We start from the raw sequence: 15,789 nt of genomic DNA, 5'->3' as shown, positions 1-15,789 counted from the left end.
CGCCCGGATCCTCTAATCACTATGGTAACCGGCGACGCGTCCTGGCGGTGATCAGCACCAGCATGGCCTTCTTCGGAATAACACGACTCGGGTACCAGGATCCTCTGCGGGCAGCGCAGATCCCCGGGGGGCAGATCACTGCCCCCGGACACCAGGATCCCCTGCGGGCAGCGCAGATCCCCGGGGGGCAGATCACAGGTCCCGGACACCAGGATCCCCTGCGGGCAGCGCAGATCCCCGGGGGGCAGATCACAGGTCCCGGACACCAGGATCCCCTGCGGGCAGCGCAGATCCCCGGGGGGCAGATCACAGGTCCCGGACACCAGGATCCCCTGCGGGCAGCGCAGATCCCCGGGGGGCAGATCACAGGCCCCGGGCACCAGGATCCCCTGCGGGCAGCGCAGATCACTGGTGAGTGGATCACGACTTCTAGATCCAGTCATCTATCACCTACATTTCCCTACAGCTAGGGGCCATGATCTTGTCATGTGCCCCGTGTATGTATAGATGGTGTACTATAGTACATGTATTCTCATGTGTCTTCCTTTATTCCTATTCTAAGTGAATTTGATTCAAAACGTCATGATAACAGCACCATGTGCATAATGCCTTATGGACAGGTGCTTTATGTTCCTGCACTGATATACAGTATATATATAGACTGTATGGGGGAATTAATCAGACGTTTTAAAGAGCAGAACTGTTCTAGTTGCAATCAATCAGAGATGAGCTTTCATTTACCCACGACTGTTTTTAAACTTAAATCTGAGCTTTGATTGGTTTACATGGGCAACTAGAAGAGTTTTACCTTTTCATTTCAGGAAACATTGTTGGGTTCATATTTGTGATTATTGATGTATTATTGATTTTGCAGGAGAAAATGAAAAACATGGATACAAACTTCCTCCTCCTGACCCCAGTTCTCCTTATATTAGTTATGAGAAGTATAAGGAATTAGTAAGACGCCACCAACATCTCAGAAGTAAGTAATTCCAGAAGTGCCCTATACATATACGATTCAGACACCTTTTGATAAATGCAGGACCTGCCTCCACATCTGGCGTAGATTTGTACATAAAGTATGCATGTTCCTAGTCATGAGTGGAAGGGAACATGTAGCTGTCAGAGTCCTGAAACATCATATATTTCCCTGGAAACCAGAGACCAGGCATATGGAATTTAAAGGAAACCTACCATTTAGAATGGTAGGGGTAAGCTGTAAGTACCGAGCACCAGCTCAGGGTGAGCTGGTGCTCGGTACTTACAGCTTACCCCTGCCATTCTAAGTGGTAGGTTTCCTTTAAAGGAAACCTACCACTTGTGAAGGTAGGTATGAGATACAAACACCGGGCACCAGCTCAGGGTGAGCTGGTGCCGGTGCTTAGTCTCGTTAGTGTTAAAACCGCGGTATCGCGGTTTTAACACTTTTGAAACTTTCTAGCAGAAACTGCTTCGGCGCTGCGCGCGACCGTGCGCGCGCAACGCCTGCGGCGTTTCCAATGTAGGCGCGCGCACGATCGTGTGCACGAAGCGCCGAAGCAGTTTCTGCTAGAAAGTTTCAAAAGTGTTAAAACCGCGATACCGCGGTTTTAACACTAACGAGACTAAGCACCGGCACCAGCTCACCCTGAGCTGGTGCCCGGTGTTTGTATCTCATACCTACCTTCAGAAGTGGTAGGTTTCCTTTAAGCAGACATGTGCACCATTGTCTGATTTCATGATTGACCCATGGCCACATTTTTAAATCCCTGAGGCCGGTGTCACACGTAACATTTCGGTGGAGTTTTTCCATTGCATTTTTTATTCCAATCTTAAACTCATTGGGCCAGATTTACTTACCCGGTCCCTGCGCGATCCCTGAGGTGCGTTCCATGACTCCAATGCACCGCTACCGTGTTTCACTACGTGAGTGCGCCCTCTATCCTGCATCTGTTGCTTCCCCGCTCAGGTCCGCCGGAGTAAACCTTCTTCTTCCCACTGCATGTAAGTTCTTGATCTTGCGACACAAATTCAAAGTTAAAGCCCGCTATTTGTCTGAATCTGTCGGATAGTCCGACGGCCCGCCCCCCGATTTCTGCTGCATGAAAGCTGGCGCCGATGCGGCAAAATCCAATTGCGTGCGACACAATCCGAGGCGCGATCCCTCGAAAAGTCGGAAAACCCAACGAAAATATGGCCGTGGGACCCTTAGGCCCCTTTCACACTTGTGTTTTTCACGTGCGTTTTCTGCACGTGCTTTTGACGCGCAGAACTTGCATTGCACTCTGACCCATTGTAACCAATGGGTTCAGACTTGCATTTTTTTTCACGCACACGCGCGGTTTTTTTTAACGCACGTTTAAATCTCGACATGCTCTACTTTTGCAAGTCACGCGCGTGAAAAACGCACCATACAAGTCTATGGAGACGCATCAAAAACGCATTGCACTCTGAGACACATGCAAGTGCAAGTGCAATGCGTTTTTCACTCAGCAATTGCCATAGAAAAGATAGAGCACAGTCCTGAGTCTATTTCACGTGCATTTTCTGCGCGTGAAAAACGCATTGAAATTGCATCAAAAACGCACGTGAAAAACTGAGACACTGAACAAACTCTGACTGAAAACTGATTGCACTCTGGTGCAAAATGTGCGTTTTTCACTGACTAAACCCTGATCAAACTCTGACGTGATCTGCAACGCAAGTGTGGAAGGGGCCTCAGTAAATAAGCCCCATTATCTTTGATTCCTTTGATTTCAAATGAGATTTTTGATTTAGTGTCTTAACTATGTGTCTTGTTGATCGTTTTTTCTAAGGTCTGCGTTTATGAGGTGCGATTTTGATGGCTTTTTTTAAAAAAAATTACAGCATTCGTGGTGTGTGTTTTGAAACACATCCAATCACATTCCCAAACAGCAGGGTGAACAAGAAATCCAAAAAACAACAAAATACTGCATTTGTACATACTCCAGGAGACACAGATGTACTCTAGATGTACAAAGCACATCAAGCATTGCTTTTCGAAAATGCAAACGCAAACCAAACATTACAAAAAAACAAAACAAAAAAAAAAACATACATTTTTTCAATGTGTTCTAAAACGTAATGTGTCACCGACCTAAGGCTGTCATACTCACAGTAGCCTGCAGAGGGCATGTGCTGCCTGTGTTCTGAGCAGTTTAAGGTATTGGTGATCACATAAGGCAGTGATGGCGAACCTTTTAGAGACCGAGTGCCCAAACTACAACAAAGACCCGCTTATTTATCACAAAGTGCCAACACAGAAATTCAATTTGTGATTTATACTCCCTTTTCTGTCACAGTTTTCATTGATACCAGCCCCTGAGGACACCAATAAAGCAGAAAATAGTCCCAGGGAGCGCTGTCACTTTAAAATAGCTCTGTGCACAGCAAGTCCTGGGCTGCCTGGGACTGCAGGAAGATGCCTGGAGTCATCTCTGGTGATGGCCTGAGTGCCCACAGAAAGGGCTCCGAGTGCCACCTCTGGCACCAGTGCCATAGGTTAGCCATCACTGACATAAGGGATTGTTTCCTTCTATAGAAGGTATTATGTGATGGTGTGTTGCATATATATGCATATTAGTTTTAATATATACTGAAGATTAAAGTTATTATTATAGTAATATAGACTAGGCTATCTGTTCTTTGGTGCTAGTAATAGTAAGGCTCAATACACACATGAGCTATCTGTGACATTAAAGAATATATAGATTATAGATTGGGCCCTATGGCCTGCTTTGCTGGATGGACATATTGCCCATTGTAATGAATGGGGCCATAAACTACACATATATAAGGCCGTTATCAGCTGCTTGGAGAACCCAATGTAACAAATCAACATCCACATTGTTACATTGTAGCAGAGAGCACAGGTTGTCTCCGTCAGCTCACATCCTTGTAAACTTCCATTTTGTATATATTCATTACTTTTGTAACTATATTTTAGAAAAACTTTAAAACTTTTCTTTCAGCCCCTAAACAAACACAGAAAATGCCTTTGACCTCAGCCCAACAATATGGCTGGTGTTTGCCAGAAGACCCTAAGGAAAAAGCTGAAAATGTTTATCCTTGGTTACAGAGTGCTCGATACCCAATGATCAACAGTCCTATGACAAGGTGAGTGGTGGTTGGTTCTGTTAAAAACTAGACAAGAAGATGGGAGATCCCTCATGCAGGATAACCTTAAATGCAGAAACCAGTTGAATTTCATGTTTCTGCCCTGAGAAGTGTGCCAGTAATGTGTGTGGCAACTATGATGCCAAACATTAGCTTAACATGTTCCTGCTCTGCTCCTGTTTCATCTTCCCAGCATATAAGTTTTTTTTAAACCAAAAATGACTCTATATGTTTCTGTTCTTTCTAAAAATGTCAGTCATATAATACAATACTTGCACAAATTATAAAGTGCCCCAATAATAAGTAGCAGTATTTCTTTCAAAGCCATTTCGGAATTTGCTGAGTGCCACAAATTAAAGATATGATCACCCCGGGCACCCAGCTTGACCTAAAAATTAATCACCCTGCTCACGCCCTAGTGATCTATGGCGGAGATAGGTCAGCACTGTTCTTCTCTACATCCAACAGAGCCAAAGACAGCGCATAAAGCAGCAGTGTGCATTCTCAAACTGCCCCTCCATTATTTGGGGGTGCAACTGCAACAGCCCCCCTTCTTGGGATCAGTGCAGGTCCTACTGCTAAGACCCCCGCCATTCTGTAAATTGTTCCTTAAACTGTGAAAAACCTGTTGATCAGTTTTAATGGAATTCTGTAGTTTAATTTAATTCACATTATCTGGTTCCCTGCCAGCAGCATGTGGTGAGTCCCGGGGGAGGGGCAGCTGAAGCCGGTGTGTGGCATCCTCCTCTCCTCCACACTCATGCAGCTCTCTGGTGTGGAGGAGAGTAAGAATGCATAGGAAGATACAGGCACATACATGCTGCAGCTACTCCTCCCTCAGGACTCACCACATGCTGCTGGCAGGTAATGTGAATTAAACATATATTAACTACTGAAAAGTTCCAGAATGCTGACAAAGGTATTTTTAAATTCAGCATAGCACAGGCTACTGGAACCCGTCACCAACTAAAAATGACATTCTGGTTGACAGGTTAATTTTAAGATAGGAGAAGACCTGCATTTAGGTATTCATGACATACATTAAGAGATTATAATATGGGTGGCTATTTAGGGCCCATGGCCACATACACCATTTACAAAGCTTTATACTGGCAAAATACTTCAAATAGTGAAATGTCTTCATCACTGCACTCTAATGTATTGCTTCACATGTCCTGCATATATGCACACAGATAGGTAATTCCACACTTCTGTATATACAGTGTGGCCACTGCTCTACTACTCATATCCTGCATATATGGGCACTGAAAATAACTACTACTATTATTCTTCATATAGTTCGTATAGTACTATAGTTGTCATTCCATATATATGGGCTATCCACAGTACTATAACCCTGCGCCGGGCACAGTTGGTGTCAATCATTTCCATTGTAGCACTGGGGTCCGATGTCCTCTTTCACATGGACGTATGCTCGTCCAGCAATAGCCCGGGCGAGCATACAGCTGCACACTGGAGAGCGAGGCATAGGGCTGGCCATAAGCACTGGAAAAGATAGAGCATCTTTTTCCCATTCATGGTACAGCAACACTCGTGTGTGCTCACTGTACCACGACTGGGCACCATAGGCACAAATTTGTGGCCGGATATATGTCCCCACAACATCCATGTGAAAGGGGCCTAACAGTGTGCCCATCAGCCAGTGCAGAATGCATATATCGCACAATGTTCATAATATATTTTTAAGTATATAAAAAAGTGTTTCTTAGGTCAGAAGAATTGTTAAATATCAGATTTGAGAAGTCATGTGACCGCAAAGTCTTCTATGCACATGTGCTTAGCGCAAGGACCCATGGGCAGGGACATTACTTCCTAATATCACTTCCTCCAAGACAGCCCTAAAGCCGTGCCCTTATTGGATACATATCATATTGGCGGAATGTTCTTCTATTCTTCTAAAAAATATCTCCCAGGGAAAGAGAAAAATAATGTAACCGTCCTGATCTGACCTGATACACTCAGTACAATGTGGCGGTCACTAATGTAATCACACAAGCTTCATGGTAGAGCCGGGGTAAATCAGCATGTAGTCTCACATTATCCCTTAAATAGGCCTAAAATCTCATGTACCCGTTCCTTGTGCCGCACACATACAGAGAAGCAGCTGCTGATAATGAACACGTGGAGACAAGGTATAATGTGTGGAAGTTGCATTTGTTCCAGTGGATTCACCACGCTCTGCTAATAATCTACTTCAATGCCATTCTCCACGTTCACGCATGCCATGTAGTGGTTAATATCGCCTGCCTACGCCCTCGCTGAATATGTATTCATTAACGGCTGTCCACTCGGTTTCAGCTCTGCCACTGATCTGACGCCCAGATCTCTAAATTATTCATTCCTAGTGAACTATAGCCATGAATTATAGAACAGCTCTGTGGGTTATTGCCATGTGTGAGCACCAGTGAATAGCATTCAGATGCCATGGCCTCCACCAATATACCTGGGCTCCCAGTGTAGAGGTACTTAGAGGAAATCTCTATATATAACATTATATTTGCTGCGTCTCTGAGCACATAACACCTTCTAGGGAATGGGGCTGACATTATTAATCCTTGATGGCTACACCAATAGCCGTCTGTAAGCTGTAATGTTGGCCAAATAGAAAATCAATTGTAGCGGTTGTTTAGCTAAGAAACCTTACAGGGTGCGTTCACACCTTTACTTTTTCAGATGCTTCACTCAGGCTATGTTCACACGTGGCACTTAGATTGCATTTTGAGGAGCTGATGAGATGATAAGTGCCCAATTACATTTCTGGTAACATTTGAGTTTACAAAACACAATGTTAACGTGGATGTTAACACATGAAATCTCCTCTCCTCAGTTGTTGTATAACATTTTTGTTATTATGAACCAGAAATGCTTTTGGCTTAAAAAAAACGGCATCTGAAAAACTGAATGTGTGGACGCACCCTAAGAGTCCTCTTTTCTGAATCCTCATCTTTTAGCCCAAGTGGAGAGCAGATCCATAGAGCCTCTCACTTTGGAGGATCAGTTCAGTCCCGGCACTGTGTTAGGCTTCCTGCACACAGGACGTGCAGTTTCTTGTGGATCATTGATTGCATCCTATGTGTCATCAGCAGGTGAGCACCACTTGAGCGACGATGGGAACTGAAAAATACTGCCCGGGCAGGAATAGGACCTGCACTATATCTTGCATCTTGGGCAGTCACCTCATGCACAGGGCCATGGAGTCCACAGCCTTGTGCAGGACCCCATAGAAGTGAATGGGGACATATGTTAGTTGTTGAAGAGACTCATCCCAAATCCCATTGTGTGCATGAGCCCCTATATTAAGTAATTATCCCCAGTGTTAGCTTTATGTAAAAATAAATATGCAAATCAGCTTCTGGAGGCAGGCGTACATCACCTGAGCACCCTGTGCAAATCTTGCGTGCACTGCTGGTTTTGCAAGGAAAGTATCCAGATTTGCAGGGAGCTGGGTGACATCTATGGCTATCTGCATCTATGGCTATCTGCATCTAAGGCTATCTGCATCTAAGGCGGGACTCTAGCAGTGCAGGGCAGAATATATTAAAAGCGCAGTGAGGTGCTTAGGTTACGTAAGCCTGAGTGCCTGCGGCTAATGTGCGTCTTTTTCTTGATAATGTGATAATTACAGATGCCGCCACAGGAGGACGCAATGAGGATGTGAGTAACAGCGGTGCTCCATCAGTCGTTGTGATCGTAGGTGTCCTTTAACACCTTCTTGGACATCTACTCATAAATTAGCAGCAGTTACAGAAAACCTATGCAGAATTCTTATTTTTTTGGGTTATACAAGTATGTACTAAAACAGATGTGCCAGGAGACAGATCCTCTCCAGCCAGACAAAACAAAGTCCATTTACAGTCTATTGTTTGTCCTATGAAATGCATTAATAATTCTATCATTGTCTTGGCATAACAAGGGCTGGATTTTCAAATACTAAACCCGCTAATTGTCTTTTGTCATTTAATATCATGTATTTCAGGCTCTTGCTGACTTATAGGCGTCGTCCTTGAGGCCGCGGTCACACGATCCGCTAGGCGTCCGTTCATAACGTGACGCTAGCGCACAGGGGGCGGTCCTCGGCCCGACCGCACATGCGTTAACAGGGAAACGCATGCGATCGGCTTATCAATCGCATGCGTTTCCCTGTTAACGCATGTGCGGTCGGGCCGAGGACCGCCCCCTGTGCGCTAGCGTCGCGTTATGAACGGACGCCTAGCGGATCGTGTGACCGCGGCCTGAAGGAAAACTACAGCTCAGGCTTTTCTCCTTCATAGCAGGGCATGTCTTTAAATAACTCTATCACGGAATTCTTGCGCATGCGTGGTCCTATATCCCTTCAATATTTCCCGAGAGCCACTAATTTTTTTACCGTGATAGAGCTATTTAAAGCGTAATGAAGACCAGACCCAAGCTGTTTGTATATTTACTTTACTTCATGACTGTCTAAGTGGTAGTTTTCCTTTAATTACAAAAAAAAGTGTCCTTTAACCCAAGAGTGAGTGCAGTCAGAGAAAAAAAACGCTCCATGCGCTGGAGGGAATTCCCAGACTGATCCCCCCACATGTGAGTTCAGTCCAGCGATACAAGGTTCAGTCCCGGAAATCCCATCTCACCGAGCGTTCTTCTCCGACTGCATAATCAGTCATGATCTGTCGTGTTATATACCATCATAATTAAGAGTAGCACTGTTTAATGTGTAGAAAAATGGACAGATCAGGAATCACTAATGAAATAGAATATATTGAGAAGGAGCTCAGGATCCAGTAACCTGCTGTGTTCTATCAACTGCATAATAAATGGAGAAATATTTTTAATTTTACCTTGTCAATCTCATTGGTAATGGAGGCTCCTTTCCTACTGCATCCATTCGAGAGCTTTCCTGTCATCACCAGGTTTATTCCTGTATGGTGCAGCAGACTCTGGGGTGCACCAGTCATGAGTTCATTTGAGCCTCTCGCCTCAGTCAGCAACTTTTGCAGCAAGATGGAGAGCAGTCAAATGCTTCAAAGCAGAACCCTACACTTAGTGTCTCCTCACACCTGATGTCTGCATGGGTGTGCGACTGCATGGAGAACCCACCTACTAAACAAATTTGGCTGATATATCAATACAGGATGGGGTACTATATATAGATTGTTCCAAGCTGCAGATCTACTTAATAGTACAGTGTGAAAAGACTTACTGCATCACAGCCAGTGGCTTTATGGAATAGCTACTCCAGGACCAGTCATCCGTGCTGTTATATCTCATGACGAATACACGCAATTACTAAACCAGCCATGTCAGGAGAGAGTGCAGGACCTACAATAATGTAATTAAAATTTAGGTTAATAAAAAACAATATGGTCTCCTGTCTACAAGCCATGAATGTATGTAATGAACTCATGTCTTGTTTTGCAGGTTTGTGGATCAGATGGCGATCACTAATAAAGAATTCCGCTTGTTCTGAGCTCCCAGTAATGGCTGACCACAGCAGATAATACTTCTTCCAGCATAGGCCGAGAGTGCCAACTTACCTTCATTTATTTCATATTTTTAGATAGAAATTGATCATGTATTGAAATGATGAAAAGTATATTTGTGTGTGTATTCTTATAGAGGCCACTTCACCAGATGAAACTGAACCAAACTCTTCTGAATTTGAAGGGGTTTAACAAGGAGCCATAAAAAGCCATGTGGAGAGGAGTGGCAAAAAGGAAAAGTGTACGTACGCTCCTTAGGCTCCCATGAGGCACTTGATGTTGGCCAGATGTGCTCAGGGTCATTAAAACTGCATAGACCTGCAATGACATCCCATAATCCAAGGAGCCACTGATTGGCCGAAGCTGGTCCTGTGACCCCCCGACACTGTAGCCCAAGCCAATGACCAATGTGAAGCGAGTTCATTTAGGCTGAGATGTGTTTGGAGGGTAATTGGTTACTCTCATTGAAGTCAGCCTTTAGGATGCTATTACACAACACCTTTATTGTATATTGCACACATGGTTTGTATTTTTGAAAAGTGTTAGTCATTTTTGATGACGTTATTAAAAAAACACCACAAAAATGGACACTTAGTAGCACCCCATCACACAACTAAAACCTGAGAATGTTTACACCTAGTTTCTTTGCACATATCTTTCCACTGGAGGTTTTTTGCTAAAAACAACGGGAGGCTAAAAAATCTTAAGAATAAAGTCCCTTGAACATATGGTGTGGATTTTTACTGAAGACAAAGGAAGAAAGTTCTTGAAAATCTTCTCTAAAGAAACTAAATGAGAAGTCTATTTCTCTTTGGACAGTTGGAAGATACAAAGTGACCCAAATGTGTAATCCTTAGGCCCCTTCCACACTAGCGTTTTTCACGCGCAAGTTCTGCGAATGCTTTTGACGCGCAGAACTTGCATTGCACTCTGTCCCATTGTTTCCAATGGGTCTTTCCTCATTTGCGGTTTTTCACGCGCGTGCTTGTGTTTGTTTTGACGCGCGTCAAAATCGCAGCATACTCTACTTTTGCGTTTCACGCGCGTTTTTCCCGCCCCATTCAAGTCTATGGAGACGCATCAAAAATGCATTGCACTCGCAAGCATTGCAAGTGCAATGCGAGTGCAATGCGTTTTACATGGATGGGTTGCTAGGTGACATGAATAATTCCCCTGCTCGAGATCGAGCATTTAATTAAAAAAACAGTGAAGAATAGAATAAAAACAGTGAACACAGGATCATTTAAGTGAAAAACGCAGTGAAAAACACAGTGAAGAATAGATTACAGATGTTCGGCACATCTGCTTACTTGTCGGGAGATACGCGCGGAACGGTGCAAATAAAATAGCATGTGAAGAACAATATATATGTGTGTGAAGAACACATTGCAGATGTTTCCAAGGAAAAATGGAACAAAAACGCAGCTAAAAACGTCAGTTTTTCACGCATTGCACCCTGACGTGAAATGCAACGCTAGTGTGGAAGGGGCCTTACCCTGAGGCCTATTGCCCACGAGCAAGTGTGATGCAATTTACTCACATCAAAAATTGCCTGAATGCTTAAAGCCTGAATGCTTTCCCACAAAAGAAAATTCTCCCATCTCAATCCCGTAGTGATTGTTACACAATAGAGATCATGTTAACCCCTTACTTTACAATTTTACAGTGTTATTGCTGTTTTATCTCCTATCACTCTCTAGGCTGCTCAGTGCAAAATCCCAGGGTGTGGGTGGGACTGTCTAAGAAGACACATTACTGTATTATCCTTCTGGTTCTGTGGGGTGACAATGTGGTTACATTATCAGGGTACAGGTGTATATACACCTTCATCTGTTTCTGTACTAACACACTGACACTTAGAGAAAGATGACACTAATCAGAGATGCATGAGATCCATTGGATGCCTATTACAGAGTCAGCTATGCTACATCTCTGTTCTCAGCCTCACAGATATGTGCCTGCATTCCCCTTCCCCCGGATCACTTATCTCCTTGTAGCTTGTAGTTTGCAGCTTCTTTCTTCTCACAATCTCCTGCCAGGAAGTGAATCAAAGTCTGTGAGACCTGTGCGGGGGGCGTGGCTACAGGAACAAGACAAATCTCATCTGCAGGATCTCACACAAAAATCCAAGATGGTGGCACAACCCTAAGGGTGCGTTCACACGTTCCGCTAGCGCCGCATTCATAACGCGACGCTAGCGCACAGGGGGCGGAGTTTGGGGCGATCGCATATGCGTTTCCAGAGAAACGCATGCGATCCGGTTATTAATTGCATGCGTTTCCCGGGAAACGCATATGCGATTGGCCCGAGCCCCGCCCACTGTGCGCTAGCGTCGCGTTATGGGGCAACTGAAATTGTGTACAGCAGAACTGATAGACATTCAGGCAAACTTGCGATGTGAGCGTGACTCGTTCATGAGCAACATGCCTAATATTCACTCTCTCAAATCATGATGTCTGTAGTTAGTACAGACCCCACAATGGACTTAGTAATAGTATTTGTCATTGAGCAGAAAGTAATTAAGTAACGTGAAACAACCAGTCATTGTACTTATCTTATTGTATCTGCATACACTCCCCATTTATAAATAAAAGTTTTTTCCACTTCTACGTGCTCCAATGTTCCAATTTACTGCAGAATAATAAGGATAAGACAGTACCTTTGTACCTCCAGTCTAGAGCACTAGAGTAGAGGCAATCTCCTATTACGATCTCACTTCTCTTGGGCGGCGTCCACACTGCTAGGGTGGCTGATCTCACAGGTGATCTTCTAGCCTAGGTGATACACCTCTCCACTTCTGGTTCCAGGACACTTTTGCTCTCACTCCCAAAGGAAAAGAAAAGACCCCAATAGTGCAACAGAGTTTGCAATCATTTGTAACATTTTTTTATTGTAAATACTCACAAAACTTGTGTATAAAAAGGTCTTAAAGGGGTATTCCAGGAATCAGCATAATTCATATACAAGTGGGCACTCAAAATATAAGCTAATGTATAATTAGTTGTTATTAAAATGTTGCTCCCCTTAGCGGAAAATGCTGATGTCATAGACTGTAATGAAGAATTAAAATGCTACCGGCCCTTTAATCAGTCCATTAATTTCCTCTGCGCGGTCCGTTGCAGGACAGAAGATGGCCGCTGGTCACATGTCCACACCACATGTCCTGCACCTGCCTGGGCAGGTCATGTGATCACCACTACGTTTGGCTGTAGTCGGTTGGTTGCAGTGCATCCAGTATGGCCGGTGTTGTGTTGATGGCAGTTACACATCATTACTATGGTAACAGAGCAAGAAAACCTGTTACATCCTGACTGGGAGCAGAGCATAAGAGGGAGGAGGAGTTACTGAGAACTAAAGGATCATGGAACCTGTAGTTTCCAGTGGCGGCCATCTTAGTGATAACTCCACCTACTTTAGAGAGGCCATAAATTTAGTAAATCATAAAATCAAATTATTTAAGCTCCGTTTTGTGACTAATGACATTGAGTATTGTTGTATTCATTTATTTATATCATCATGGGTTTTTGTGTCAGACATTCATATTCCCGGAATACCCCTTTAAGTATTAAAAACTTCTTTGCGCACTCGGTATCTGTCCCGACTCAGAGTTTTGCCGGGATGGCTTTTTCCGGGGCTTATCCTTATTATTCTGCTGTAAATTGGAACATTGGAGCACGTAGAAGCGGAAAAAGCTTTTATTTATTTGATCATTTGGACTTGGTGGTATTTTTGGGATTTTTCTCCATTTTTTCCCTGCGCAGTTGCCTCCTAACTTGCCTTGTGGGTTTTGTAGGTATATTAGTGTGTTTTTTGTTTGATTACTCCTCATTTATGACATTTACCAGGACTTATCCTGTAATAATCGCAATAATTAGCAAACCGCCAGTCATTGCGATAATTTCCCCATTCACACCACCTCCATGCAGAGAGGTTGTAAATGGGGCGAGGCGACGATGGAGTGGGCCTACACAGGGTATTCCTGCTCCACACAGCACACTCGCTCTAGCCTGCCAATGTACATGTTCGTAGGTTTTCTTGTATTGCATGGCGGCGCGGGTGCCCGCCACATACATCGGGAGGTCTAGGACTATCAGCATGCATTGCAGATTCCATGTTGAAAATCTGCAGCGTAAGACAGTAGCATTTAAGTAAATGTGATTTGGAAAAAAATAATGTCGTTTTTCAGTACAGAAATTTTTGCTGAGTGTGTAAAATAAAATAATGGTCATGCTACTTTTCTTGTGCATCCTTGTGGGGGGTTTTTTTGCATTTTTTTTTTGTAATTGAAATCTATGGGAGAGCGAAAATCTGCATTAAATCTGCATCAAATCCGTGCCATGAAGCGGAACTGATGCAAATTTTTGCTTGAAATTCCATCAGATCAGGTAAAACAAAACCGGATAAATAAAAGCGTGACCCCAAATTTGTATGAAAAACGCACATAAAAAACGTGTGTATTGGATGCAGATTTTCATTCAGATTTTCCGCAGGGCTCTCTGCAATGTGTGTGGACAGACTTAGCCTCCTGGTGTATTTGCCATCATATGTCAGCATATGATGCATGAAGTTTTGCCCATCAGTTTATACACTATGGACGGTGCTGTGTACTTCAGGCTCCATGTATAGAGCAGGGACAGGTGCTGCACCCCACTGATCAGCTACTAATGACCTATACTAGAGATCGGACATTAGTAGTTTAACCCTGTTAAACAATACACACTTCTGACCTGACAAATTGGATGATGCGGTGCTCCCCAAAATCATGAGTCCTGGAGCCTTGCAGCATGGAGGAGTCCAGGGACTGCAAAAGAAACACCTGTATAACAGAATGGTGACCGCCTGCGAGGGACAATGGCTTGACTACAGTATGGACGGAAAGTTATCAGATGACCAAAGGGGAACCAGCAATAAAATGTATCTACTGTAATAGTGGGTCAGCATTTCTGCAAGGGACCAAGTATCCTAAAATGTTGCTTCTTCTCAGAGTAACTTGGAATTAAACGTTTATCTAATCTTTATGTAAAGTTTGCCAAATTAGAGAAGGTGGAAAAGTGGTGGGGCGCTACTTTTTAGGGAAATTATCAAAGGGCTTCCTCATCACCCCCATCTCTGTATCTTCTAAAAAAAGGCCGATGGGTCCCACCAAAATCTGCATGGAGCTCTATTTTTTCAGTCAATTGTGACGGTATCTGTAATAAGAGATCCTAACATACATTCTTTAGTGAATAGAAGTAAAAGTCTTCTTATGTCCTGCACATAAGTGTTTTTGGTTTCATGTTTTTCTAATTCTATGAGCTCACACAGATGGCCATTGTTACCGCTGCCCAGTGTGAGGCGGCTACATGAGCCAAAAAACCTTAAAGGACATCTACCACCAGGATGAAAGATTTATGCAAATGAGCCAGAGGAATTGAATGAATGAGATGCCTTCTCCCTTAGCTCTAAGTGTACAGGGGTAAAAGCCTACACAGGACTATATTCCCTCGTATAAACACCACCAACGTGCAAATTCTGTCATAACAAGGTCGCTGCCATTGCCTAGGTTGATGTTGAGTAATGAAGGCGGCTCAGCTCCTCTGCATTGTAGTAATAAGCATGGCCTATAAATAATCCCCATACAATACGCTCACATCATCGCCAAAGATGTAATTGTAGATCTTCTGACGTACATGTTGACGCACTCTATTTCCATCCTTTAGGTATCATTTCTGTTTCATATTATTTACTTATTCATCTTCCCATTCATCTCAAAGGTTTTTGATACAAGAAATTCCATTTTTGTGTACATGGAATTTTGTCAGGTCTTCCAGTGTTATCAGCAAATATATAGGTAAGATATATACACATTTTTAACAAAATTCCAGTATGTCAGTAAAAATGTATGTTATAGATGATTAAAAGTTTATAAAAATGAGTTCATCTTGGTTGCTCCATTTTTCGAATGGCACCTCTAAATAGGGATGTATCTAGCATTGATGCACTTCCAGAAACAGTCTATAGCAAAGACTGCTGCAGTGTCCAGAAGGATTTACAATGGATTTGATCAAGAATTAGCAATAGCTTCATGTTTAATGGGATAGTAAATAACTGCTCTTAGCTATAACAAAATCGAATGAGTTAACAAAAAATAATTTATCTGTATCACTCGGTCTCTGTGTCTCTGTCTCTGACTATCTCTTCCTTTGACTGTCCC

The 15,789-nt window shown here is 43.4% G+C and overlaps 1 protein-coding gene across 1 annotated transcript; it reads left to right on the top strand.

The window, feature by feature from the left end:
* SPMIP11 (sperm microtubule inner protein 11) lies at positions 1-12,136 on the top strand. The gene is made up of 4 exons (XM_072135162.1): positions 1-411; positions 875-982; positions 3,972-4,116; positions 9,535-12,136. The coding sequence occupies exons 1-4, from the start codon at positions 63-65 to the stop codon at positions 9,581-9,583; spliced, it is 651 nt and encodes a 216-aa protein (XP_071991263.1). The 5' UTR covers positions 1-62; the 3' UTR covers positions 9,584-12,136.
* Positions 12,137-15,789: the final 3,653 nt, after the last annotated feature.

The sequence above is a fragment of the Engystomops pustulosus genome, chromosome 2, assembly GCF_040894005.1.
Source record: "Engystomops pustulosus chromosome 2, aEngPut4.maternal, whole genome shotgun sequence".
NCBI classification, from domain to species: domain Eukaryota; kingdom Metazoa; phylum Chordata; class Amphibia; order Anura; family Leptodactylidae; genus Engystomops; species Engystomops pustulosus.
The sequence above is the reverse complement of the archived record's forward strand: the minus strand, read 5'-3'. Positions and strand labels throughout refer to the sequence as shown.